The 24984-nt window shown below is 44.4% G+C and overlaps 1 protein-coding gene across 1 annotated transcript; it reads left to right on the forward strand.

The window, feature by feature from the left end:
• The first annotated feature begins 701 nt into the window (after positions 1–701).
• On the forward strand, positions 702–21233 carry RPP38 (ribonuclease P/MRP subunit p38). The gene is made up of 2 exons (XM_078664400.1): positions 702–854; positions 20177–21233. Exon 2 carries the CDS (start codon positions 20199–20201, stop codon positions 21099–21101), a length of 903 nt encoding a protein of 300 aa, XP_078520526.1. The 5' UTR covers positions 702–854; positions 20177–20198; the 3' UTR covers positions 21102–21233.
• Positions 21234–24984: the final 3751 nt, after the last annotated feature.

The following is a 24984-nucleotide window of genomic DNA, read 5'->3' on the forward strand; positions in this document are numbered from 1 at the left end:
AAACACACAAATTGACAAGGAAAGCCATCAAATAAGAGTGCAATAAAGCCAACTAATGGGCGGGCTATAAGCACATAAATTCTTGTTAAGCTCGCCAAAGGAAATTCTCAACCACACAGCTTTGGCTGTCAGGTAGGTAAGAGGTAAATACCTATACATTTTAATAAACGCCTCTCTGCTGTCATGCAAACTGATATAAGGAAAAACGCTTTCACGTTTTGAAGAGACGTTATCATATTGTTGCATGTGGTTTGTTACACCATTTATATGCTTAAATATTTTTATAGTTCAGCCTGTGAACAGGCTTTTCGAGCCTAACCAGACCCTTGGTTTGGGTAGCCGTCCCTGTGTTGGCGCACCTCTCCCCAAAACCCTCCGCTATCGCCCCAGCTGACACCACGACAATTTGAGGCTTGGCATCATTTACTACAAAGTGACACGAAGCCCGACGCCAAAGCACTCTCTCAGGCTACCGCTCAGCCTAGATTAAAAGCAGTTCAGATTAGGAAAAAATCGACAGTCATGCGGACCGGAAACGTTTACAACCCTGAAGGGGTTCCAGAGTCGACTACGTTTCAGGAGGGGGGAAAATGCAACTGAAAATATGTTGTGTCCTAAAAAACAGCGGCTAGTGTGTGGCTGGTGATCGCTTCAGGCACGGCCTCTTCCGGGGCAAAGCGGAAAGAGATCTCTTTCCGGGTGAGTGGACTGCTTGTTCCGGGGCGGAGCATGTGTTTCTGACCTATCAGAAATTTCCCATGAAAGTGGCAATAAGAAAGCTTTCCACATGCCTCTCCGTGCCATCTCTGGCTGAAGCTGCTTACGACTGCGAGGCTATCAGAGGGGCTTTGGAGGTGGGTTCGGTTATTTGATGAAAATCTCGCCTGCAGTGGGTGGGCTGGCAGCAGGTGTGCCGCGAGTTCTGGCTTCGCATCGAGGAGTCTAAGATACCGAATTGGTGCAATTGCGTAGGAGACACTATGTTTCTGGGGGCGCACGGCCATCCTTGGGGAGCCCAGTCATGGCAGGTTTGCCTCTATGAGCTACGTTTCGAACCGATTCATGTAAAGATATAAATAAGACAACAGATGTCCTGAAAAAGTATAATATAAACTTGAAAATGAAAACCTGTATTTTGAAGGGTTTTGAGTACCTCTGTAAGTTCAAGCGATTATGTCACTGAATCAAGTGACCTTTTGTTGTAATACTTAGTCCATTAACCGAGTTGTATATTCTATAGATGGTTTATTTAAGCTAAGTTACAAGGTAAGTTCCAGGTAAGTCGATGGATGATAACGGATAGTATCTAGATAGTGGATAGCCCCACAGGAGCAGCCTCCCTGCTGCTCAGCCTGCACAATCCAACTCACAATCCGCATATCACCAGGCACACATGCATTCTAAGACATCACCAAGCATCCATCATTCTACACATCACCAAGCACTCCAGCACTCATCCTGGCTGAACAGTGGGGAAGGTGTAGCTAAGGAAAAGGAATGGCAATAGTTAAGTCACGATTCTTGTTACCACTTATACCAAGAGAAATATATTGTAAAATATATTGTGAAACCCTCATAAACGTTGTGTATAACGAGAAGCGGTATATCTTATTCTCCGCCCCACATAAACGTTTTGGCAGCAATCATCGGGTTTGACAAAATTGTGTATTGCCTAGCCTCGCCCGAGGCTTTCTCTGGTTTTTTCGTGGCAGTCTCCAGAGATAAAAAATTCGAATAACCCCAACAGAAAAGGCACAAAAAGGGATAAAATAGTTTCCAACCGATTAAGATACTCTTTATTATTAGTATCGGTGGACAACTAGTTTAAAAGAAGTTGGTATGCTCGCTGGAAAATTAGGAATCCATAGCATATATTAGTAGTATTGACAAAACGTCGACATATTTCTGCTCTGTTGGCCCGTGGGTCTAAGAGCATTCGTCAGGACAAAAAACAACAATAAACAGAGATCTACCTATCACTATTTGTGATGTAGGGGGGTAGAGGTGTAATTTACAATCTTACCCTTACCCGCGTCTTGTGCTGGCTCTGCCTCCTGGACGCAGAGCCAGCACAAGACGCGGAACACATTTCCGCTGCGGCCTGGGACCTCCTGAGGGAACCTTTTTCTAAACACAATTAAGGTTCGCACACTTAAGTTCACCTGATTTAGAGGTGACTACATAGAACCACGTAAGGGTAAGATTGTAAATTACACCTCTACCCCCCTACATCACAAATAGTGATAGGTAGATCTCTGTTTATTGTTGTTTTTTGTCCTGACGAATGCTCTTAGACCCACGGGCCAACAGAGCAGAAATATGTCGACGTTTTGTCAATACTACTAATATATGCTATGGATTCCTAATTTTCCAGCGAGCATACCAACTTCTTTTAAACTAGTTGTCCACCGATACTAATAATAAAGAGTATCTTAATCGGTTGGAAACTATTTTATCCCTTTTTGTGCCTTTTCTGTTGGGGTTATTCGAATTTTTTATCTCTGGAGACTGCCACGAAAAAACCAGAGAAAGCCTCGGGCGAGGCTAGGCAATACACAATTTTGTCAAACCCGATGATTGCTGCCAAAACGTTTATGTGGGGCGGAGAATAAGATATACCGCTTCTCGTTATACACAACGTTTATGAGGGTTTCACAATATATTTTACAATATATTTCTCTTGGTATAAGTGGTAACAAGTGTCCTATCCATTTTTGATAATCTCTACTGAGTTCCGGGGAACAGATAGGACAACCTTTCCTCGTCCCTCTATTTGATGTATTCATTTAATAGTTAAGTCACAACACATTTATTGAAAGTAATATTTTTTAAATATGGAACATTCAAACATACCCTCCTGTCCTGGCAACATTGCCACGACCTACCTGAAGTGGGTCAGTATGTCATGTTCTCGGTTTACGGAATTTTGTTATTAAGTTATAACAACCATATATTAGTGAGGTTTTTGTAAATTGCAGGTCCTGTACGGAATTATTTTCATGTAGTTTCAAACTGGATGGTTACGGTAAATGATACGTAGTGAAGTAAAATGATCGGCTGTGGATCACATAATTTTATTAAGTGGCCAAGGTGGTATCTGAATACAGTATTGCATATTGTGTAGTTCAGACACAAGCTGCATTCTTCTCTCTTCTGTTTAAAACCAGAGGTTATTCCTTTATGTTCAGTATATCTAGTATGGTTATTCAATTAGTGTTAGGCCATGGAGTTTCTTAAATACACTTGGTACAGCTTAAATTAAACTGAACCCACACACACACACATATATGCATGAGTAATCATAAGATTTAAAGGTATGAGTTTCTGTTTTAAATGTTTCTGCAGACAATGAAGATCCAGCATGGGGACAGAATGTGCCTGTCTGAAATCATGCTACACTTCACAAGTGACTCCTTGAAAAGCTGGAACTATGGGGCACATTTGGTAGAGGCTTTGGGCTCCCTTCCTTTTTTCTAATTATTTAATTGCGGTCTTTCATTTTCTCCAGTTAGCCCAGACCGACAATGTGCAGCATGGCTACAGAGAGAAATATTCTGTCTGCAACTGTTTATTCTTCAGTTGCCATCTCAAAATGCGTGTGTGTGGTGATGGGGGGGGGGGGGTTGTGCTGTCAAAGCCATGCTTTGACTAGACAGGAGAAGATATATGGCAGCTTGGTTATGTCTTTAAGTTTATTGTTCTCCCCCCTTTTTTTGTGTGACTGTTGTATGTATCTTATTGGTCTATCAATCTGCAGACGGGGCCAGGTACAACAATTTTCCAGACTTCACTATCATGGTAACAAAGGCAAGAAGTGACATGCTTCTGTAGGAAGTAGTGGGGGGCAGGATCTCAACTCAATAGTGAAACACCATATATAATAATGTGATGTCCAGCCCTCGCTTATTTTTATAAAAAAAGAAAACCCTTTTAATTCCACAGCACAGCAAAACGAAATACTAAACCATCCAGTTGACCTATCATACAGGGCTGTTGCAAGTTCCTTAAACAGCGAGGCACTACAATCCCCTTTCCGCCACTGTAACTGTATTCTCTTTTCCCTGGGATCGAGATTCCACTATTACCATATGCTCTATGCTATGGGCATAAGCAAGGCTTAGGCTCTGGTGCAGATAGCTCAAAGGATCTCAAGCTTTAATTTAGGCAACTAAGTTCAATGTCTCTAGCACCTTTTGTGTCGAAAGTCCAAAGCATGGCATGATGGAATCACCTTTGTTCCTCAGTCTTTCTTGTCTCCTGGTGCTGTTAAGCCCTGGTGTTTATCTGTTGGAGTTTGGTGGCCCTCTGATCTTTGTGGTGGGTGAAGGTGGCATACTCTCCCTCATGCGGTGGACTTCTCCATTGCAGGATAACACTGCAGTTACTGCACACAGGGCAATGTTTACTAATTTGGCTGTAGAAGGCAGGTGAACGTGGAAGCAGCATTTTTGCCACGGCAGTCATCCGGGGTTTGTCTGCAGACGGGCACTCAGCCTGGAGGTCACAGGCATCTCAAGCTGAGCCCTCTGGTGAGACCGGGGGCTATTGCAGCCTGTGGTCAATTTGGGCTTTCTGTGGGAATTTGGTCACTTTTGTTCTTGTTATGGTGGCAGGACCAGTCACTCAGGCCACAACAGGCATATTCGGCGCTATAGAATCATTCTTTGTGAAAAAGACTTATTTACAATTCCTCACAAATTGCACAAATACTCCAGGAGGACCAGGTCTCTCCTGGATCACTTAGAAAAGGTTAGATTTTGCCTCCAGAACATCCTTTTCTCCTACAGGGCTGGGCACATTCCTCGCGCTCTCTCTACCAGGCAGTCGGCTACCAGATGCATCAGGCAGTTACTACCTCAGCTCGTCCAGCAGAAAATGTTGACTTCAGGTGATGGCACCTCACCTCTAGGAGAGTGGCTGTCAGGCAAGCTTCACCCACATCAGCCACATCAGTCTTCGAGTACTCTGAGAACCACTGCCGTCGTTGGTCAAGAAGTACCTGGGACTGGAACAGAATGGGGTTGTTTGGATCCCAATTTTATTACACCTTTTCCAAACGAGGCATGTGGATCCACGTCACATGGTTCAAAACTGGTCCATTTCCGATTTAATTCCCAGGCTGCTCTCCATATACACCATGTGTGTAAAGAGATGCTTTTCACAGCAAGTAGAACTACGGCTGATTCCAAGCAGTAGTACCCGCACAAGGGGCACAATGAAGTGTGTGATCTCTACACCTGGCTATCATTAGCCTTCCTGAAGCAGTAATTGGAGACAAAGTTCCAAGCCTGACCTGGAAACTTTATCACTGTGAACAAAAACTGCAGACCCACATTTCACCCCCTACCTTCTACCAAATGGCATTGCTCAACAAGAACTAATCAGTAGATACTTGCTTGAAATCTTAATGAATTTCTAAAGGTAGCCCCTTTTTTTCATCACCGTTCAGCAGTGTCTGTGTCTTCACTCTCCAGCCAAAGGAATGCAGGCAGTACACTTCACTGCATGGGGAAACTCTTACCAGTGGCAAGGATTTAATTAAAGTATTCCTTTCATCATCTTGTTGTTTGTTACATTAGGTACCGTAAGTGTAGCTGGTATGCCCAAACGTGGGTTCTGTGCTGACTGGACCATAATAGAGCTTCAGCTATACCTTACTGATGAAACCATATTAGGTTGAAACTGGTCTGGGTTGGTTGTGGGAACCCGGCCTGGCAGTAATGCTAGACCGTGAATATTGGAGCAGAATCAAGACTGATTTGCATATCACTATCTGTCTGGAGTGGCTTAGTGGATGAAAAATAATGGTCTTTAATGTGGCTTGAGCGATCAACAGCAGCTGAGATTAATCCAAGCAATCCTTCCACCACCTTCTTTGTTGCATGCTATAACCAGAGGTGTCCTAAATGAATGAACTTCAAAACGCACACAGCGCCACTGCTTTACGGGATGCACCCATGACAGTGATAGTAGTTACTGTATTCTATAAGGGCACATTTGGTGCCCTTCCAAAGGTTGGAGGACAGGTGATGAACTTTGCATTGTTAGGGTCAGGCCTTAGCTAGGATGGCCTGATGCTAGTGACAAAAGAAAAGCTAGAATATCAGTTTTACATACATCTGGCACTCAAGCATGAGAAATTTCCTGTATACCATGCAGGGTATATTCCCGAGACAAAACGGCAATCATAGGACTTGGTGGAAATGGCTTAATTCCACTGAAGACAAGGAACCAGACCCTCCACAGTGCCCACACCCTGTCACAGAACCACATACTTTTCAAGAAAAACCAAGCACGCTTGGAATTTGATGTTCACTGTTTCATATGCTGTAATTCTGTTACATCTGGTAGATAGAATTGTGTTCCCTACCAAAGCTTAACTGTGTGGCAGCCCTTGAGTTCTGCTTACTGGGTGCATATGCCCACAGTCATCCTGCAGCATTATGCCCAACCGCCGGTCATACGGTCTACTTAGCATGTAGAGTGTTGTTGAAATTTTTTGGGAAGATTCAAGCTGCCGTACACAGGTAGCAGCCTGCATTCCATATATTCAGTGGTGTTAACCTTAAAAAATAAACATTGATCCAGTCGGCAGCTTGCATCATCACCCAACTGCGTTCTTTAAAGTACCATGCCAGTGTCTGTTTCCTGCACCCATGAGCTCATGGACGAGCCAGCTCCCCACTGACACGAAATGCCACAGCTGTCATTTGGGTTGCTTTTTTCCACCTGATTAAGACTTCAGGGCTCAACGAATCCCAAAATTTTTACTAGACCTGCAGGTCTAGTGACTTAAATAATCTACTCAACCTAATTTTAATGCTCTAGACCCATTAACTGGTTTCAAATTATGTGATCCTGGGCAAGTATTTTAATTCACTGAGACGCCATTTTCTTCTTAATCACATAAGAGAGCACTTTCAAATATGCAAATTCAGCACATCTGCTGTACAGAAAATGCTTTTGTTTGATTTAATAGACTAAACATTAGCTCCATATAGAATGCAAATCTAGCCACATATAAGATAACCTTGACTGCAGACTTGCCTCTTCGTTCATTCAATGCAATGTCATCAGGCTTTGCAAAGAATGTATCTCACATCATGTTTAAAAACTGTCACTTTTAATAAATTCATAACTAAAGCAAAAAGTAGCAACTCGCTGTAATTTTTATTCAGCAGATTTTACATTGAAATGGCCACAGAATTTGTCACTGACATGTGGTTTTAAAACTATATAGTGTACCATGTTTGAAAATAAAGTTTCTGCAAATATTTGTCATTTGCACATCACCAAGTAAAGTGTTCGGATTTTGTTTTCTTCCAATTTAAATCTTACAAAAAAGTTCTTTCATAATTTTTGATCTACTTGTACTATTCATTTACAAGTTGCTCAAATGTTGTTCTAGAGAAAAAACGGATATTTGACTGCATTTAATAGCCCACTTGACAAAAAGCATTAACTGTAAAATGAGAAAATTAAACACCATTTTCCAAGAACACATGAGCAACAATTAGTAAAAAGACAAACTAACATTTGACCTCTGCCCTTGAACAGTTGGCAAACGTGTCAAGATAAAACACGATTTAAAAGCGTTTTATTTGCTTATTCACTTTCTGAAGGAACAGAACACCTGTTTCTTCCAGCTTAAGCTTATTCGCTACCAGGGTTGTGTAAGTGCTAAAAATAACTCGACCTGCTAAACTTCCACTTGCAAATGCGAGAGGCTGAGTGGATTTTTCAAGGCCTGGACTTGCATCCGATTTCCTCGGTTACCAGAAGTACCAGACAATCATTGCCCTTGCTACTTGCGGTGCTGCCCATACATGAATAATTGAAAATTGCACATTGCTTCCCTTCACCCCACAAGGGGCCAATTCCGTCCTTCTTGATTGGAGCCACCAGCCCTATACAAGTAGCCTCGTTTCCCAATGCAATTTTGAGTGTTGGGAAAAAGATTGCTCCCATTCTGTCCTGATGAAGACCCCCTGCGAGGTTCAAGTGGCCCGCCCAACTTTTAGGGGTCAAAACGTCAACTTTCCAATATCCATCTACCTGGAGTGGATTTCTCTTCCACATCTAGATAACATAGGAATTCAATGATGTATCTACAGAATTGTGAAATTAACTAATGACATTCAACACCTCCAGACAGGCCACATTCAGAACATCCTTGTGACCATTGTATATATTGTAAATATCATTCTTCACGTGTAGTTCTCAAACTCCTCACCTACTCACGAGCACTCCTATTCTCACCCTTTCCACTGGATGTGGAGCAACTGTATAATTTGAAATATTATGAATTGTAATTACCTTTTGACGCTCTTTATAAAGAATTTTGCTACCCAAATTGTTGAAGTGTATTTAAAATATTGAGTACTAAGTAATAATTGATTGAAAGTTTTTCCCTGGGACCACTGTGTTTTGTATTCCGCTCACATGCATCGTTCCATGCGGTGAAGCTGACCTGCTTAGTAGAAGTCAGTGCAAAAAAAAAATGCCATTACCAGATCTGAATTATTCAAGAAGTGGGTTCTTACACGGAATTAATGGCATCATGCACAGTAAAACTGATGCTCTGGTGCTACAGCAACCACTGTTTCAGAAGATGTACAAATTTGAGACACTCAGTACCAAAAGTCTCAAACATGTCGGGCATTAAACACAATATCTATACCTAGTAGGGTTCTTCCAGTACCACTGCAAAATTCAGAGATTTTCTGATGAGAAGTGCAGAGCCTGTGACAGGGCTGAAACGTCTCATCAGCCGCTCGGGACATACATTGCATTTCTAAGAAAGAAATAATTGTGGCTGCTAGCCGTTAGAGAACAGATGACAGACAGCAGACACTACATCATTTATTTTAAATCCTTCTGAAACCATTGTAACGTATCTGTTGGAACTTGCCATTGTTCACTTAGATAACACACACAGTGTATGTGTTCTTTATTTTTGTATTCTTCACACAGGCTCACAGACTAAATGTGATGCATAGTTGACCTTTATATTGTGGGACCAATTAATATTTTAGCTATATATGAGCCCTTTTGTAGGTCTCGCCTGATGCAAAGCATGTGCGAATGCTTGCAAGATGTTTTGTTAACAAATCAAAACTGCTTAAATTGAGTTTAGAGCCCACCCATTACTTACCATTGGTTGGTTTCATTGTCACTCTTGTTTTCTTGCTTCAAAATTGGGGTCTCTACTAGTTGACAATGGTTTGGTCCTTTGTCCAAAGAGGAGCACTTCCTTCTAGTCAGGATAAGGGAAATACACTCCTAAAAGAACCCCTGCTTACCCCCTTGGTAGCTTGACACGAGCAGTCAGGCTTATTTCAGAGGCTGTGTGTAAAGCATTTGCACATAACCAACAGTAGGACAGTACAAACACTACAAAAGGACACCACACTAGTTTTAGAAAAATAACCAATATTTATCTGTGCAAGCTAGACCAAAACGATGCAAGATCAACACACAGTATTCAAAAATAGGCACTTTGCAAGTATAACTCGAACGGGCAGTTCCTTGAAGCTGGTAGCTCCGTCTGGGGCTACTGTGTTGCTGAAAACAACAGAATCCAACAGTTCCGGCTGACCACAACGGTGCGGACCGTCGTTAGTGTCAGCAGACTCGTAAAAAGTAACTTTGGGTCTTTTAGACCCCGTCGGTGTGTACCGGTTGTGGTAACCGTTGTGGTGTGAAGCGCAGTGGTGCGGCGCCCTCCAGTCGCGGTACAGGCAACGGTGCAGTGATAGTCATCCAGAAGCGTTGGTGACACCAGGGCTGCGGTGCGGATTGAGGCGGTGCTCAAGGCGGTGCTCGTGGCGGTGCTGACAGGTCATGGTGCAAGCGACAGTGCCAGTTAGTGGGAGTTGGCATCGGTCGGCCCAGACTGCGGAGTGGGACGGGGTGGTGCGTCGTGTAACATACGAGCGGTGCCCCCCAAATCACGGTGCGGTCTCGGGTGTCGAGGTCGGCGAGCAGCGATGTTGTCGGTGAGACCAGAGCGGCGGAGTGAAACAAGGCGGTGCGAAGTGCGGTGCCCACAAGTCGTGGTGCAAGCAGCGCTTGGTGGAGGCTATGTGCGGCGTCGCCTGTGAGACCAGGGTCACAGAGTGTGTAGCGGTATCTGTATCTGCGGCTTTCGCCCTCTGTGGCAATTGAAACCCACGGTTCCAGAGGCGGTACCCAGAGGTAAGTGAAGTCTTTACTGTCCCTGAGACTTCGTGAACAAGAGGCAAGCTCAATTTCAAGCCCTCGGAGATACTCCGAGACAAGTGAAGAAAGTTCAGTCTTGTCCTTTCACGGCAGAAGCAACAACTGCAGGCCAACCCAACAAAGCAACAATACAGCAAGGGGGCAGTAATCATACTAGCATTTCGTCCACCTCTTCTTCTTGGCAGGTTCCTTGATGCAAGCGAGTTCTAAAGTTCTGTGACCTGGGTCCAAATATTTATACTGCATTTCTCTTTGTTCTCTTGAGCAGAGAGTGTCTGTGCTTAGTCCAAACCAGTTTGGTCCTCTCTGGCCCAGTGTCCCGGCAGGAGGTGGAGACCGCATTGTCCCAGGCAGACTAGGCCCATTCAGGTGCAAGGAAATCTCCTCCCACTACTCTAAATTCAGCCCAGGTCTATTCAGCCCAGCCCTGACTCATCCAGGAAAGGCAGCACATACCTCAACCCCCCCCCCCCCCCCCAATCCCCAGTGGCTGTCTGAAGAGAATGCATATCCCCAGCCCCTCCAAAGCCAGACAGCCAATCCACTGCCAAGCAGAGGCACACAGGATGGCTAAGCAAGAAAATTCATACTTTCTAAAAGTGGTATTTTCAAACACAGAACATAAAAATCATCTTTACTAAAATATGCATTTCTACATTTTGAGTTCAGACATACTAAACTCCATTCCTCCATCTTGCCCCAATGGGAAGATATACTTGTAAAATGTGACATAATATTCCCCATTCTATCCTGTGGGACAGAACCTTTTAACAGTGAAAAACTAATTGCACTGTAGTTCACTATCAGGACATGTCCTACCTTTTACATACACTGCACCATGCCCATAGGGGTACCTTAGGCCTACTTAGGGGTGACTCGCATGTAATAAAAGGGAAGGTTAGGGTTTGGCAAGTGGGTGCAGTGGAAGGTCTGAGAACCTTTTGAAAAGCTGCTTTTGTGGGTGGCACAATCAGTGCTGCAGGCCCACTAGCAGCATTTGATTTGCAGGCCCTGGTATTCTTTGTGCACTTTACTCGCGCCTTACCAGTAAGTCAAATATGGCAATCCTGGAAATAGCAATCCATAATCCAATTGAGAATAGGAGCAATTGCACGTTATCACAGGACAGCAATGAGAAAGTGCGCGGAGACACTAAACCAGCAAAAACCAGGAGGTCAGAAAGAAAAAAGACAGGGAAACGCACCAAAAGATGCCAGATCTAGCACATATCTGTAGTAACTTGCCAGTGTTCACTTAGATAACACACACAGTGTATATGTTTTTTTTTTTCTTTCTTCTTCACTCAGGCTCACAGACTAAATGTTATACAAAGTTACCCTTGATATTGTGGGACCAATTAATTGTTTAGTTATATGTGAGCCCTTTTTTAGGTCTCGCCTGATACAGTGCATGCACTGTTGCTTGCAAGATGTTTTTGTTAGCAAAGCAAAACTGATTAAATCGAGTTTAGAACCCACCCATTATTTACCATTAGTTGGTTTCATTGTAACTCGTGTTTCCTTGCTTCTCATTGGTCAATGCGTGCTGGTTTAATTTTCTTCTTCGTGTGTTTGTCCCTTTGATGGAGCATGGACCAAGTACTGATAAATTACTTTATTAGGGTCCTTCTGCTGCTCAGACTGGGAATTGGGTACTTTTTCTTTTTGTTTCTACTCCTGCTTTCTAGGTCCCTGCCTCCCAAAAAAGTTATCCTCTAGTATTCACTCCAGGATGCTGCCAGTTTACATCCACAACAGGAAGGCCCCACTGTTCTGCAGCAAAGGAAAATAGCTGCTAGTTGCACACCTATTTTTTTCTCTGCTTTATTAATGCTCACACACAGTTCCCCAATTCTAGTCCGATTGCAGCCAAGCAGCTACCTTGTCTTTCATGAGGAAAAAAAATCTTTCAGGATATCTGATAGCGCTTCGTATTTATTTTTAGGTCTCGCGCCTGCGATGCATATGGCGAAGCCATATGCGCATCGCGCAGGCGCGATACTATAGTCATCGGCTATGCTTCCCAGGAGACAGGAGATGTCACGCGCACGCTCTGGAAAGCGATCGGCGCCGGCCGCGCGCGCGCGTTTCCCAATCTCCTGTCTCTCTGGGAAGCACACAAGCAAGCCCAGCAAGCCCCGCCAAGGTAACTTTGAAATAATCTTTATTTCTTGATAATTATTGCCTCTGGACTTTTTTGTTTAATATTACGGGCATGTGGGTTGTGTGATGCTGCATAAACAGATGCGTTTGGAGTTTATTTACCGATCCGCTATGGAGGGGCTTTTCTTTAATCTGTTGGTGGCTGTTTTTTTTTTTTTTATTTATATTGCGTCTTCATGTACACATGATGTTTGACTTTTTTGAGCAATTCGTTACGTTGGGCTTTTGTATAATTTGATACTAGCTGTTATTTTATTTATATTGCGTCTCCCGATGCTGTGTTTGCCTGCCCCGCCAGCTCTCCAAGGTTGCTATTTGTTTCTTTCCCATCTGCGTACATCACTTGCGGGATACAGGTAAATCTGCATTCTAGAGTTGCCTTTATTGTTTTGAGGCCGGGCGCAGGGGCTGCTCCGATGTTATCAAGGCTACTATCCCACTGCTAAGGCGGTGCTGCACTCACTGCCTTGTTTATATTTGTTTTAGTTCCGTGATGCTCCGATCTTTGCCGCTTCCGAGTGGAGCTTCCGAGTGGAGCTTCCGAGTGGAGCTTCCGAGTGGAGCTTCCGAGTGGAGCTTCCGAGTGGAGCTTCCGAGTGGAGCTTCCGAGTGGAGCTTCCGAGTGGAGCTTCCGAGTGGAGCTTCCGAGTGGAGCTTCAGAGTGGAGCTTCAGAGTGGAGCTTCAGAGTGGAGCTTCAGAGTGCAGAGTGGAGCTTCAGAGTGGAGCTTCAGAGTGGAGCTTCAGAGTGGAGCTTCAGAGTGGAGCTTCAGAGTGGAGCTTCAGAGTGGAGCTTCAGAGTGGAGCTTCAGAGTGGAGCTTCAGAGTGGAGCTTCAGAGTGGAGCTTCAGAGTGGAGCTTCAGAGTGCAGAGTGGAGCTTCAGAGTGGAGCTTCAGAGTGGAGCTTCAGAGTGGAGCTTCAGAGTGGAGCTTCAGAGTGGAGCTTCAGAGTGCAGAGTGGAGCTTCAGAGTGGAGCTTCAGAGTGGAGCTTCAGAGTGGAGCTTCAGAGTGGAGCTTCAGAGTGGAGCTTCAGAGTGGAGCTTCAGAGTGGAGCTTCAGAGTGGAGCTTCAGAGTGGAGCTTCAGAGTGGAGCTTCAGAGTGGAGCTTCAGAGTGGAGCTTCAGAGTGCAGAGTGGAGCTTCAGAGTGCAGAGTGGAGCTTCAGAGTTGAGCTTCAGAGTGCAGAGTGGAGCTTCAGAGTGCAGAGTGGAGCTTCAGAGTGCAGAGTGGAGCTTCAGAGTGCAGAGTGGAGCTTCAGAGTGCAGAGTGGAGCTTCAGAGTGCAGAGTGGAGCTTCAGAGTTGAGCTTCAGAGTGCAGAGTGGAGCTTCAGAGTGCAGAGTGGAGCTTCAGAGTGCAGAGTGGAGCTTCAGAGTGCAGAGTGGAGCTTCAGAGTGCAGAGTGGAGCTTCAGAGTGCAGAGTGGAGCTTCAGAGTGCAGAGTGGAGCTTCAGAGTGCAGAGTGGAGCTTCAGAGTGCAGAGTGGAGCTTCAGAGTGGAGCTTCAGAGTGGAGCTTCAGAGTGGAGCTTCAGAGTGGAGCTTCAGAGTGGAGCTTCAGAGTGGAGCTTCAGAGTGGAGCTTCAGAGTGGAGCTTCAGAGTGGAGCTTCAGAGTGGAGCTTCAGAGTGGAGCTTCAGAGTGGAGCTTCAGAGTGCAGAGTGGAGCTTCAGAGTGGAGCTTCAGAGTGCAGAGTGGAGCTTCAGAGTGGAGCTTCAGAGTGGAGCTTCAGAGTGGAGCTTCAGAGTGGAGCTTCAGAGTGGAGCTTCAGAGTGGAGCTTCAGAGTGCAGAGTGGAGCTTCAGAGTGGAGCTTCAGAGTGCAGAGTGGAGCTTCAGAGTGGAGCTTCATAGTGCAGAGTGGAGCTTCAGAGTGGAGCTTCATAGTGCAGAGTGCAGATTCAGAGTGGAGCTTCAGAGTGGAGCTTCAGAGTGCAGAGTGGAGCTTCAGAGTGGAGCTTCAGAGTGCAGAGTGGAGCTTCAGAGTGGAGCTTCATAGTGCAGAGTGCAGATTCAGAGTGCAGATTCAGAGTGGAGCTTCAGAGTGCAGAGTGGAGCTTCAGAGTGGAGCTTCAGAGTGGAGCTTCAGAGTGCAGCTTCAGAGTGGAGCTTCAGAGTGGAGCTTCAGAGTGGAGCTTCAGAGTGGAGCTTCAGAGTGGAGCTTCAGAGTGCAGAGTGGAGCTTCAGAGTGCAGAGTGGAGCTTCAGAGTGCAGAGTGGAGCTTCAGAGTGCAGAGTGGAGCTTCAGAGTGTCAAGAGCAATGCCAATAGCTCTAACTTTAACAAAGGCAAAACCATTGCATTGTAAATGCTTGTTATTTTACCGAATCACATGCTCATGCTGCTGCCTGGTTTGTCTACATGCACACAGGCAGAATCACTCGGTACAAAATGGCTCCTGTTCACTCGTCAGTACGGTCTTGCGCCGCCCCACCTTCCCCCTGCCAAATACATTCATTCCAAATACTGCTTATTTTCATATCAGACTGACTTCTCACATCTGGGATAGCAGGGGCACCTTCCACAGTGATTAGTGCTTCACAAAAAATAATTCTCGGCTAGCGCTCAGAAGCCTTGAAGCTTTGATTGAATGACACTGCAGTTTGATGCCCCGCTCGTTTTTTGATGCTATGCGTTCCAGACACTGATTTTATTAAGACTCACTTGGAGCTCTAAACTGTCACTTGATCTTTCTTTGGGTCATTTCGTTTGCCCGGAAGGACTAACATATCTGTGAAACCCTCTTCTTTTATAGTTTGAGCATCGTCTTCGTTTAGCAGGATAACATTATACATTTGAAAATACAAATATCCGGGAAGAGCAGAGAGCAAATCTCCGCGATGTTGGGCATTCTCCTATCATAAAGGAAGCGTGTTGGTGGGACCTGTGGCATCTAACGCATCATTTAACCCTATATGCGTGGGCACCTACCACAATAATGTATAGGATGAGTTTGTTCCGTTCCCGTTTTTAATTTGATGTAAAACTCAAATCACTGCACACTCTCTACTACACACTCTCTACTACACACTCTCTACTACAGTCACTACTCTCTACTACACACTCCCTACTACAGTCACTACTCTCTACTACACATTCTGCTACACACTCTCTACTACAGTCACTACTCTCTGCTACGCACTCTACTCTCTACTACACTCTACTACACACTCTCTACTACACACTCTACTACACACTCTACTACACACTCTCTACTACAGTCACTACTCTCTGCTACGCACTCTACTCTCTACTACACACTCTACTACACACTCTCTACTACACACTCTACTACACACTCTCTACTACAGTCGCTACTCTCTACTACACACTGTACTACACACTCTACTACAGTCACTACTCTCTACTACACACTACTACCCACTCTCTACTACAGTCACTACTCTCTACTACACACTCACTACACACTCACTACTACAGCCACTACTCTCTTCGACACACTCTATACTAGACACTCTCTACTACACACTATCTACTACAGTCACTACTCTCTACTACACACTGTACTACACACTCTACTACAGTCACTACTCTCTACTACACACTACTACACACTCTCTACTACAGTCACTACTCTCTACTACACACTCTACTACACACTCACTACACACTCACTACTACAGCCACTACTCTCTTCGACACACTCTATACTAGACACTCTCTACTACACACTATCTACTACAGTCACTACTTACTACACTCTCTACTACACACTCTACTACACACTCTACTACACACTCTACTACACACTCTACTACACACTCTACTACACACTCTACTACACACTCTACTACACACTCTACATTACACACTCTACATTACACACTCTACATTACACACTCTCTACTACACACTCTCTACTACACACTCTACAACACTACTACACACTCTGCTACACACACGCTCTACTACACACTCTACTACACACCCTCTACTACTCTCTACTACTCTACTACACATTCTCTACTACTCTACTACACACTCACTACTTTCTACTACACTCTACTACAGACTCTCCACTCTCTACTCCACACTCTCTACCCCACACTCTCTACCTCAATCTCTCTACCTCAATCTCTCTACCTCAATCTCTCTAATTCAATCTCTCTACCTCAATCTCTCTACTTCAATCTCTCTACTTCAATCTCTCTACTTCACATTCTGTATTACACACTCTCTACTACACACTCACTACTCTCTACTACACACTCTCTACTACACACTCTACTACACTCCCTACTACACATTCTCCTACACACTCTACTACACACTCTACTACACACTCACCACTCTACTACACACTCACCACTCTACTACACACTCACTAGTCTCTACTGCTCACTCTCTACTGCTCACTCTCTACTACACACTCTCTACTACACACTCTCTACTACACACTCTCTACTACACACTCTCTACTACACACTCTCTACTACACACTCACTAGTCTCTACTACACACTCACTACTCTCTACTACACACTCACTACTCTCTACTACACACTCTACTACTCACTTACTACTCACTTACTACTCTCTACTCACTCTCTACTACTCACTACTACTCTCTCTACTACTCACTATTACTCTCTCTACTACTCTCTCTACTACTCACTCTCTACTACTCACTCTCTACTGCTCATGACAATGCCATTTATTTATCTGTTTCCAAAACCAACACATAAATAAAACATTTGTCATTTACAATGCCAAAAGCGCTAACTTTTGCAAAGGCGAGACCGTTGCATTGTAAATGCTTGTTTTGATTTGTGCCAGGCAACAAGTGATTACAAACTGAGGTAAACTTCCTCCTAAAAAGAATCAGGCATTTCAATATTGTCAGGCACGGTTTGTCAGACGTTCTTGGGCAATAGCATTTTTTATGTTGCAGTCACGTCAATTGTTGTTAAACATATCTTCTGTAATAAATATGATAATTTTATCTGCTTTTTTCTGTAGTTGGAATAAAGGCAATAAATTGTGCACGGAGAGTGGTAGGCTGACTCCCTGACAGAGCTTTCTTGTGGATTCTGCTTGGGTCTGTCCCGCTACCCAGGATGTAGCATTAAGGTCAAAGCTGGGAAATCGGGGTCAAGTCTCGTCTTAACATCTCCCCATGCCTATAAATAATGCATGTGACCTAGTGTCATGTAACTAGTGCTCATGTAAACTGCTCCGCCTTCCAATCGAGTTTGCGTTATGTAAAAAACTGCGATAAGGGATAAAAACTAAGCCTTAACATAAGGGAAGACAAATGGACACCTATTTGCCTGCTGATTTATACAAAGTGAAACCAGAAATCCTAGATAAATCACAGCTTCCCTCTAAAATTGTGTGAATTTAGGCAAATATTCTATTTCCCCAAACTCTTTCAAGCACTATCAAATAGGAGTTCAGACTACCAGCTATAAAAAAAAAAAATTATCACTTTTAATAAGTGCTTCTCAGTGCAGTGTTATAATTTGCCCTTTTATTGTCAAAGGAATGTTTTTTTAGTTTTGAAGAGACTTCATCATATTTTACATGCTGTTTGTTGCATGATTTGCATAGCAAATATGTCCAAGGCTATTTGCTGTAAGACCCGACCCAGACCCTTGGCTGGGCTCAACCTGCTTATTTGTTGGCTCCCCAACGTCTGCTGTGTTGCTTTCATGCTACCTGCCCAAAAAAAGAGTTTGCGCATCTTTTTCTTTCTTTTCCGATCCTACTCAGATCGTCAAATAAAAAGAAAAAAAATGTCTGTGCCGCCAGGAAGAGCCTGTTGTGTAGATCGAAGAGAAACACAGAGCTTGCTGTGTTTAATCAATTCCTAAAACACCATAGTGAAACTTTTAGACTTCTATTAGGGGGCTGTGTTTGTTGCCTTGCACGGCTTTGAAAACTGCTACTTTGTGGCTTATCTAGCCATATTTGCCGGAAGCAATATATTTACTTTTTGACTTACCATGTTCGAAAGATGGGTAGATTTGGGATTACTAAATGGAATGTAATATGGACTGTTTTTAGATAACTAAACCTGTAACATATGTCTTTTAAGTCGATTATACTGAGTATTTATCAACACAAGATAGGATGATGTATGAAAGGCTCTACATCAACCTTAGCTGAATAATGATTAAGGATACATGCATATGTCACTAGGAAATGTTTCATTCATTATGCTATTTCACTAAGTAGGCATGTTACTCTTGTATTTTGGGAAGCACAATACATTTATATCGAATGGGTTTGATTCACAAAGGTGATAAACTTTTAAGTAAGTTTATACTTTGAAATAAGTTTACTACTTTTCCGTATTATCAAACTGAACTTTTGTAGTAACTTGCACTTTTGATGTAACTCTAGCACTACACATGGCCAACCACTGGTACTGTAACATCACCCCATAGGAAATAATGGAGGTAGTGACTTACTACAAAAGTGAACCCAGTGTGCAGTTTTCTCACCTGGTTAAAGGTAAAGGTCTTTATAATAGAACAATTCTACCCATCCTTGTTGCGTTTTCCCGTCATTTTGACAAATGCATACATTGTGGGGTAGGGTGGCTGCAGTCAGAAAATGTGCATGGATGTCTCATGATGTATGCAAATCGTACACAAATGGATATGTTGATTAAAAACAACTCCGCAAACCATCGTGTTTTTCCATTGTCTGTGTGTAATGCTTTCCAGTATGCTAACTTGAATATCAGCATAGGTCACACACTTATCTTTCCTGTTTGATATACCTTTCCAAATTTCAAATTCTATCTCGTGTGACTGTTTGAAAAGTAAATTTTTACACGATTCACATTTTTTAATTGCAGATTTCATATATCCATTTACATCCTATATTTATATAACAAAGGAAAGCACTGAGTTGTAGAATAAAATCCACATTTTGACATATTTAGGTCTTCCCTACTAGACAGCCATACACTGTCTTTTGCAAGACATATTGTGACATTACTGTGTGCCAAGTGCCCCTTCCCCATTGCTTACCACTGGTTGGCGTGGTCTCTCTGATTTGATTGTTTCTTATACTTTAACTTGTGTGGGTTTTACTTCCTCTTCTTGTGTTTGTCACTCCCCTGGAGCATGGACACCTGGCTTGCGTCCTTCCACTGTTTGCTTTTCAAGCACTATTTTTTTCGTTTGGTTCATCAGTCCGCAAGAGTGGATGTGTTTTTCCAGCTCTCTCCATTGTATGCTTGTTTCTCCTACACTCCTTGTTTCTCTCTGTTGCCCGTGTGCTTCTCTCCCACTTTCCTACATGATGTGTCACCCTTGTATGCTTCCCCAGCTCCATATTGCTCTTGCCCATTTTCTTTTCTTCCCACGCCACGCTCCGCATTGCGCTTTCTTCTTGTCGTTTGCTTGACCCCATCCGTGCCCTCCATGTTCCTTCCACCCCCATCTGCGCTCTACATGTTGCTTCCCCCACGTTCCACCTCATCGGCATCTAAAAATAAAATAAACAGCTACTTCATGTGGTTTTTCTTACTCAATTAGCCATGCTGCATAGCATCAGGGAGGTTGTGCAGCAAGGCTAAAAACCATTAAAGTCAGTAGGTCCCAAAGGTGCGACCTGGTGGCTTTGCCAATGCTTGTTTTCTGTATGTTGTTCTATAGAGTCAAACTATCAGTCGATTGAGTAATGCTAAATACTCTCCTTTCAAACGGGGAAATCAGTAAACTCATTCGTCGTTTTAAGAAGGGCTCAGTTTTCTCAACGATTACATTGGCTGTAAGGTAGTCTGGTTGTTTGAAGGGCATATCTTGACCATGTTTGTTTTTGCTTCACAGTTCAGGTGGATAGCTGAGTAAGATGGCGACCACTGCAACTGTTAAAAAAAAATCCATACCGAAAGTCAAACCTCTGCCTGTGAAAACATCTTTAGACAACCCATACACGATCAAGTGGAATACAGTGGTGGGAGAGGATATGCACTTTATACTTCAGACATTGCAAGAAAAGTTCAAACAACTTGGATTCCAAAAGATTGAGGCTCCAAAAAGGCCAAGAAAGTTATCATCTAAAAAAGGAAAAGGAGAAACAAAAGACCAGAGTAACCCAAGTGAAGTAGACCTTGAAAAGAAGGGAGCAGAAGTTGCTGGGGTAGAAACATCTTCTTTAGAGGAGGCTTCAAATAAACCTGGGTGGACGCACTTTGATCTTAGGAAGCAGCTTGCCATTGGGATCAATGAAGTCACTCGAGCTTTGGAAAAGAATGAACTGCATTTGGTGCTTGTGTGCAAATCTGCCAAGCCTCCGCTGATCACCATGCACCTTATTGCACTAAGTGCCAGCCGTGCTGTGCCCGCTTGCCAGGTCCCGCGTCTCAGCGAGAGCCTGGCACCTGTTCTTGGTTTAAAATCCATTTTGGCTCTGGGATTCAGAAAAAACTCTAGTCATTTTACTGATGAAGTGGAAGCCATAAAGAAAAAGGTGCCTCCTCACCAGATTGCGTGGATTAATCACACAGCAGTTGAAAATAAAACAAAGACTTCTGCTCCTGAGGAAGAGCAAATGAATGATGCCACCGAGGGTTCAGTGAACATTTCCCAAAAAAGTCTTAAACGAAAACAAGACGAAAGTCTTATAGAGACTAGTGAGACCAGACCTACACCTGGAATAACCTTACAGCCATTGAAAATAAAAAAGCTGGTTCCAAATCCCAACAGAATAAGGAAACCACCCAAAATAAAGAAAAGTATTTCTAAGAAGTAGTTAACACACCATGAAGCCTTATTTTCGTTTTCCAGTGTGTACCAAAGTGAACGTGCAATTTATTTTCAGTGTATTAAGACATACGTTGGTCTACTTTTTTCAAATAAATCCAGTAAATATTTTTTCAAAATAGACTGAGACATTCTTTTTGCATTATCTATTTGACCTTGATTGTACATATTTGTCCTTTTGTCTAATTATGTAAATACATAACTGACATTTTTCACTAGGGAATGTCGGCAAAGAGCAGTGGTAAAGAATGCAGTGCTGACTGGACTCTTGTGCAAAAGGCAAATAACACTTTACTATGATACGGTACAGGGAAGTTGTTTTTTCCATTGCTTTACACCGGGGCGAGAAAGGATTTTACTTTTGTGCTTCTCATTTAAAATCATTTGACAATGAAGGTGAAGACACTCTTAGTAAGATTTTGCCTGTATATTGGCAATTTGAACCAGAAATCTTTACCACAAGTATTCCAGATAGACTTGCAAACAAATGCCACACATCTCTAGAAGTAGCCAAGTTCATGTTTCCACAGTCATTCTGTTGACATCAATTGGTGGAACTCAAACTGATGAGCTGCCTGAGATATGCAAGAAGAGTATGAGGGTTTAAAGCAACTCGCTGGGATCGTTCGTGTATTTTGGGGAGCGTTGTCTCTTCAAGTAGTGAGGGCATTGTCTTCTGTTGGACCCCTCAGTAGGAAGTGGCTGGATCCCCCTTACATGTTGCTGCATCTCAGCGACAGTGCAGTTAGAGTAATTTAAAGGAGTGTGGATCCTTCCTGCAGTATTCAAATGGCAACTTCTCTGCAAAAAGGTTAGCTTCTTTATGAAGAGGCCACAGCGACTATTTCCTGATTGAGAGAGCAAGACCGACCCTGCCTGTGACTAGTTTGACAGTACTGTTATGCTTCTCAGTGACATCAAACACAAAAAATGATGGTGATGGAAGGATGCTTGCAATAAGTCAAACCTCTGGCAATCTCTTGGGGTAGCATTCCAGCTCATCGTTCTTTTGTCCATCATACCACCTGAGATCAGACCTAGCCATATGCAAATCAGTCTTAACCTCGCTCCAACAGGAACCATCCAGCCTGAACTGCCAAGCCGGGTCCTCCCTGAATCCGGACACAAGCAACCCTGCCATTATTGGGGCACTTCAGTCTGGTTCAGCTTGATTTCAATGGCACAGTGAGAAAGGGGCCCACGCCTGGGCATACCCTTAGTCACTTAGGACTGACATCAAACACAAAAATTAATGGGAGAATGCTTGCATTAAGTCTAACTGCTGGTGATTGCTCAGGGTAGCATTCCAACCTATTGTACTTTTGCCAGCTATGCCACCTGTAATTAGACCCAGCAACATGCAAATCAGTCCCGACCCGCTCCATCAGGAATATTTCAGCCTGAACATCAAAGCCAGGTCTTCTCTGAACCCGAAAACAAGCAACCCAAGACCAGTTTCGCTATGATTGGGGCTCTTCAGTCGGGTGCAGCTTGATTCCAGTGGCCCAGTAAGCAAGGATCCTGGCCTGGCAGTTCAGGCTGGAATTTCCCGTTTGTACAGGGTCAAGACTGATTTGCATGTTGCTGGGGCTAATCTGAGGTGGTTTTGTGCCCCAAAAAACCAACAGGTTGGAATGCTACCCCAAGCGTTTGCCAGTGGTTAGACATATTGCAATCATCTTCCCATCAACTTTTGTGTGTTTGATATTCCTCCCTAAATGGCTATGGGTATTCCCAGTCATGGGTCCCTTGCTCACTGAGCTATTGGAACCAAGCTATACCTGACTGAAAAGCTGGAATCAGTAGCAGTGGCTCCTCCATCAGTGCGGAGGAGCGTCGCTTCACTGCTGGGAGCACAGCAAACATAAAAAATAAAATGGTAATAAAATACTTTTATTACAGTTATATTTTTCATCTTGCCATACAAGCCCAAGGTCAGGGTGGGCCATTGCTCGAGATGAAGAGCAGCAGGGAGGAGGAGTGGTGGGCACTGCAAGTGCGCATGTTGGTTTGGCTGGCTAACTTATGAGGACCAGCCCGACATGTGCACTTTAAATCTCTCCAACCTGAGCTGTGTTGCACACAGTGGTCGAAGTGGGGAAAAAAAAGTAGGGGAACTGTGGGTGGAGAATCAGGGGTTGGGAATAACCGAAGATTGAATCAGTGGGCGGAGTCAAGGGTGTGGCTAGAAATAGCAAAACATACCAATTTTTAGTACGTTTAGCTTTTCACTGACCAGTTACAGCTTATAAAGTTATTTAATTAAAACAATGATAAACATGTTTATTTGAGGTTTAATTCCGGAAAAAGCAAGCACTCCTAGGGAATACAGGTTTATGTAAAGCGTGTGAATTATATAAGCAGGAACAACATGTTACCTTAATGCTTTTACTCTCATTGTTCGGAAATCCATGATTATTTTTTGTCTCAAACATTGAGGTCATGAATACAGGGCTCCTCCTGTACACATGTGTTAAGCAGGGCTTGGAAGAGAAAGGGACTCTTCAGGAGAATCTAGACTCACGGACACCCACAAAGGCTTCTTCATATTCATGTCAGCCAGCTAGCTGCTCAATCATAATATAGCAAAAAGAGCAACTGGTGGACAGAATGCTGAACAATATCATACATTCACCCCAGTACAGAGATATGGGCCTAAATACATTGTTTCTTTGCTCACCATGCCATTCCAGTTTGGACCCAGCCATATAAAAATCATTCTTGATCCTCCACCCAATGGGAACAGTCCAGCCTGAACTGCCAGGCCATATGTTTTCAAGTGTCCTTTCATTCAGGAAGTGAACACAAAGCAGTACCCACTGAACTATGCACGTAACATATTGTTCTTTGATATGCATGGTACGTCCCGTCACTTCTCCTGCCCATCACTTCTCCTGCCTCTCACTTCTCCTGCCCGGTCACCTCTCCTTCCCTGGTGCCTCTCCTTCCCTGGCGCCTGCTCCTGCCCTTTCACTGCTCCTGTCCAGTCAGTACTCTTGGTCATGCTCGATCAACACTCCTGCTTCGTCAATTCCCCTGCCCCCTCCCTTCTCCTGGCCCGCCACTTCTTCTGCCCTGTTCACCGATCCTGCCCCGTTCACCGCGCCTGCCCCGTTCACCGCGCCTGCCCCGTTCACCGCGCCTGCCCCGTTCACCGCGCCTGCCCCGTTCACCGCTCCTGCCCCGTTCACTGCTCCTGTCCGTTCCCCGCTCCTGCCTAGTTACTGCTCCTGATCATGCCTAATCACTGCTTCTGCCCTGTCACTTCTCCTGCCCCGTCACTTCTCCTGCCCCGTCACTTCTCCTACCCATCACTTCTTCTGCCCGGTCACCTCTCTTTCCCTGGCGCCTCTCCTTCCCTGGCGCCTCTCCTTCCCTGGCGCCTCTCCTGCCCTGTCGGATCTCCTGCCCTGTCGGATCTCCTGCTCTGTCCCTTTTTCTGTCCCGTTCACTGCTCCTGCCCCGCCACTTCTGCCCCATTCACTGCTCCTGCCCCGTTCACTGCTCCTGCCCCGTTCACTGCTCCTGCCCGTTCACTGCTCCAGCCCCGTTCACTGCTCCTGCCCCGTTCACTGCTCCTGCCCCGTTCACCGCTCCTGCCCCGTTCACCGCTCCTGCCCCGTTCACCGCTCCTGCCCGGTTACCGCACTTGCTCATGCCTAATCACCGCTCCTGCCCCATCACTTCTCCTGCTTCGTCATTTTTCCTGCCCCGTCACCTCTCCTGCCCCGTCACGTCACCTGTCCGTCACCTTTCCTTCCCTGGCGCCTCTCCTGCCCTGTCTCTTTTCCTGTCCCGTCACTTCTGCCCCGTTCACTGCTCCTGCCCCGTTCACTACTCCTGCCCCGTTCATTGCTCCTGCCCCGTTCACT

The sequence above is a fragment of the Lissotriton helveticus genome, chromosome 10 (genome assembly GCF_964261635.1).
Source record: "Lissotriton helveticus chromosome 10, aLisHel1.1, whole genome shotgun sequence".
Lineage (NCBI taxonomy): Eukaryota > Metazoa > Chordata > Amphibia > Caudata > Salamandridae > Lissotriton > Lissotriton helveticus.

Bases quoted from the DNA above. Each gene is read 5' to 3' on its own strand.
- RPP38 (XM_078664400.1), top strand. From the start codon at position 20,199: ATGGCGACCACTGCAACTGTTAAAAAAAAATCCATACCGAAAGTCAAA.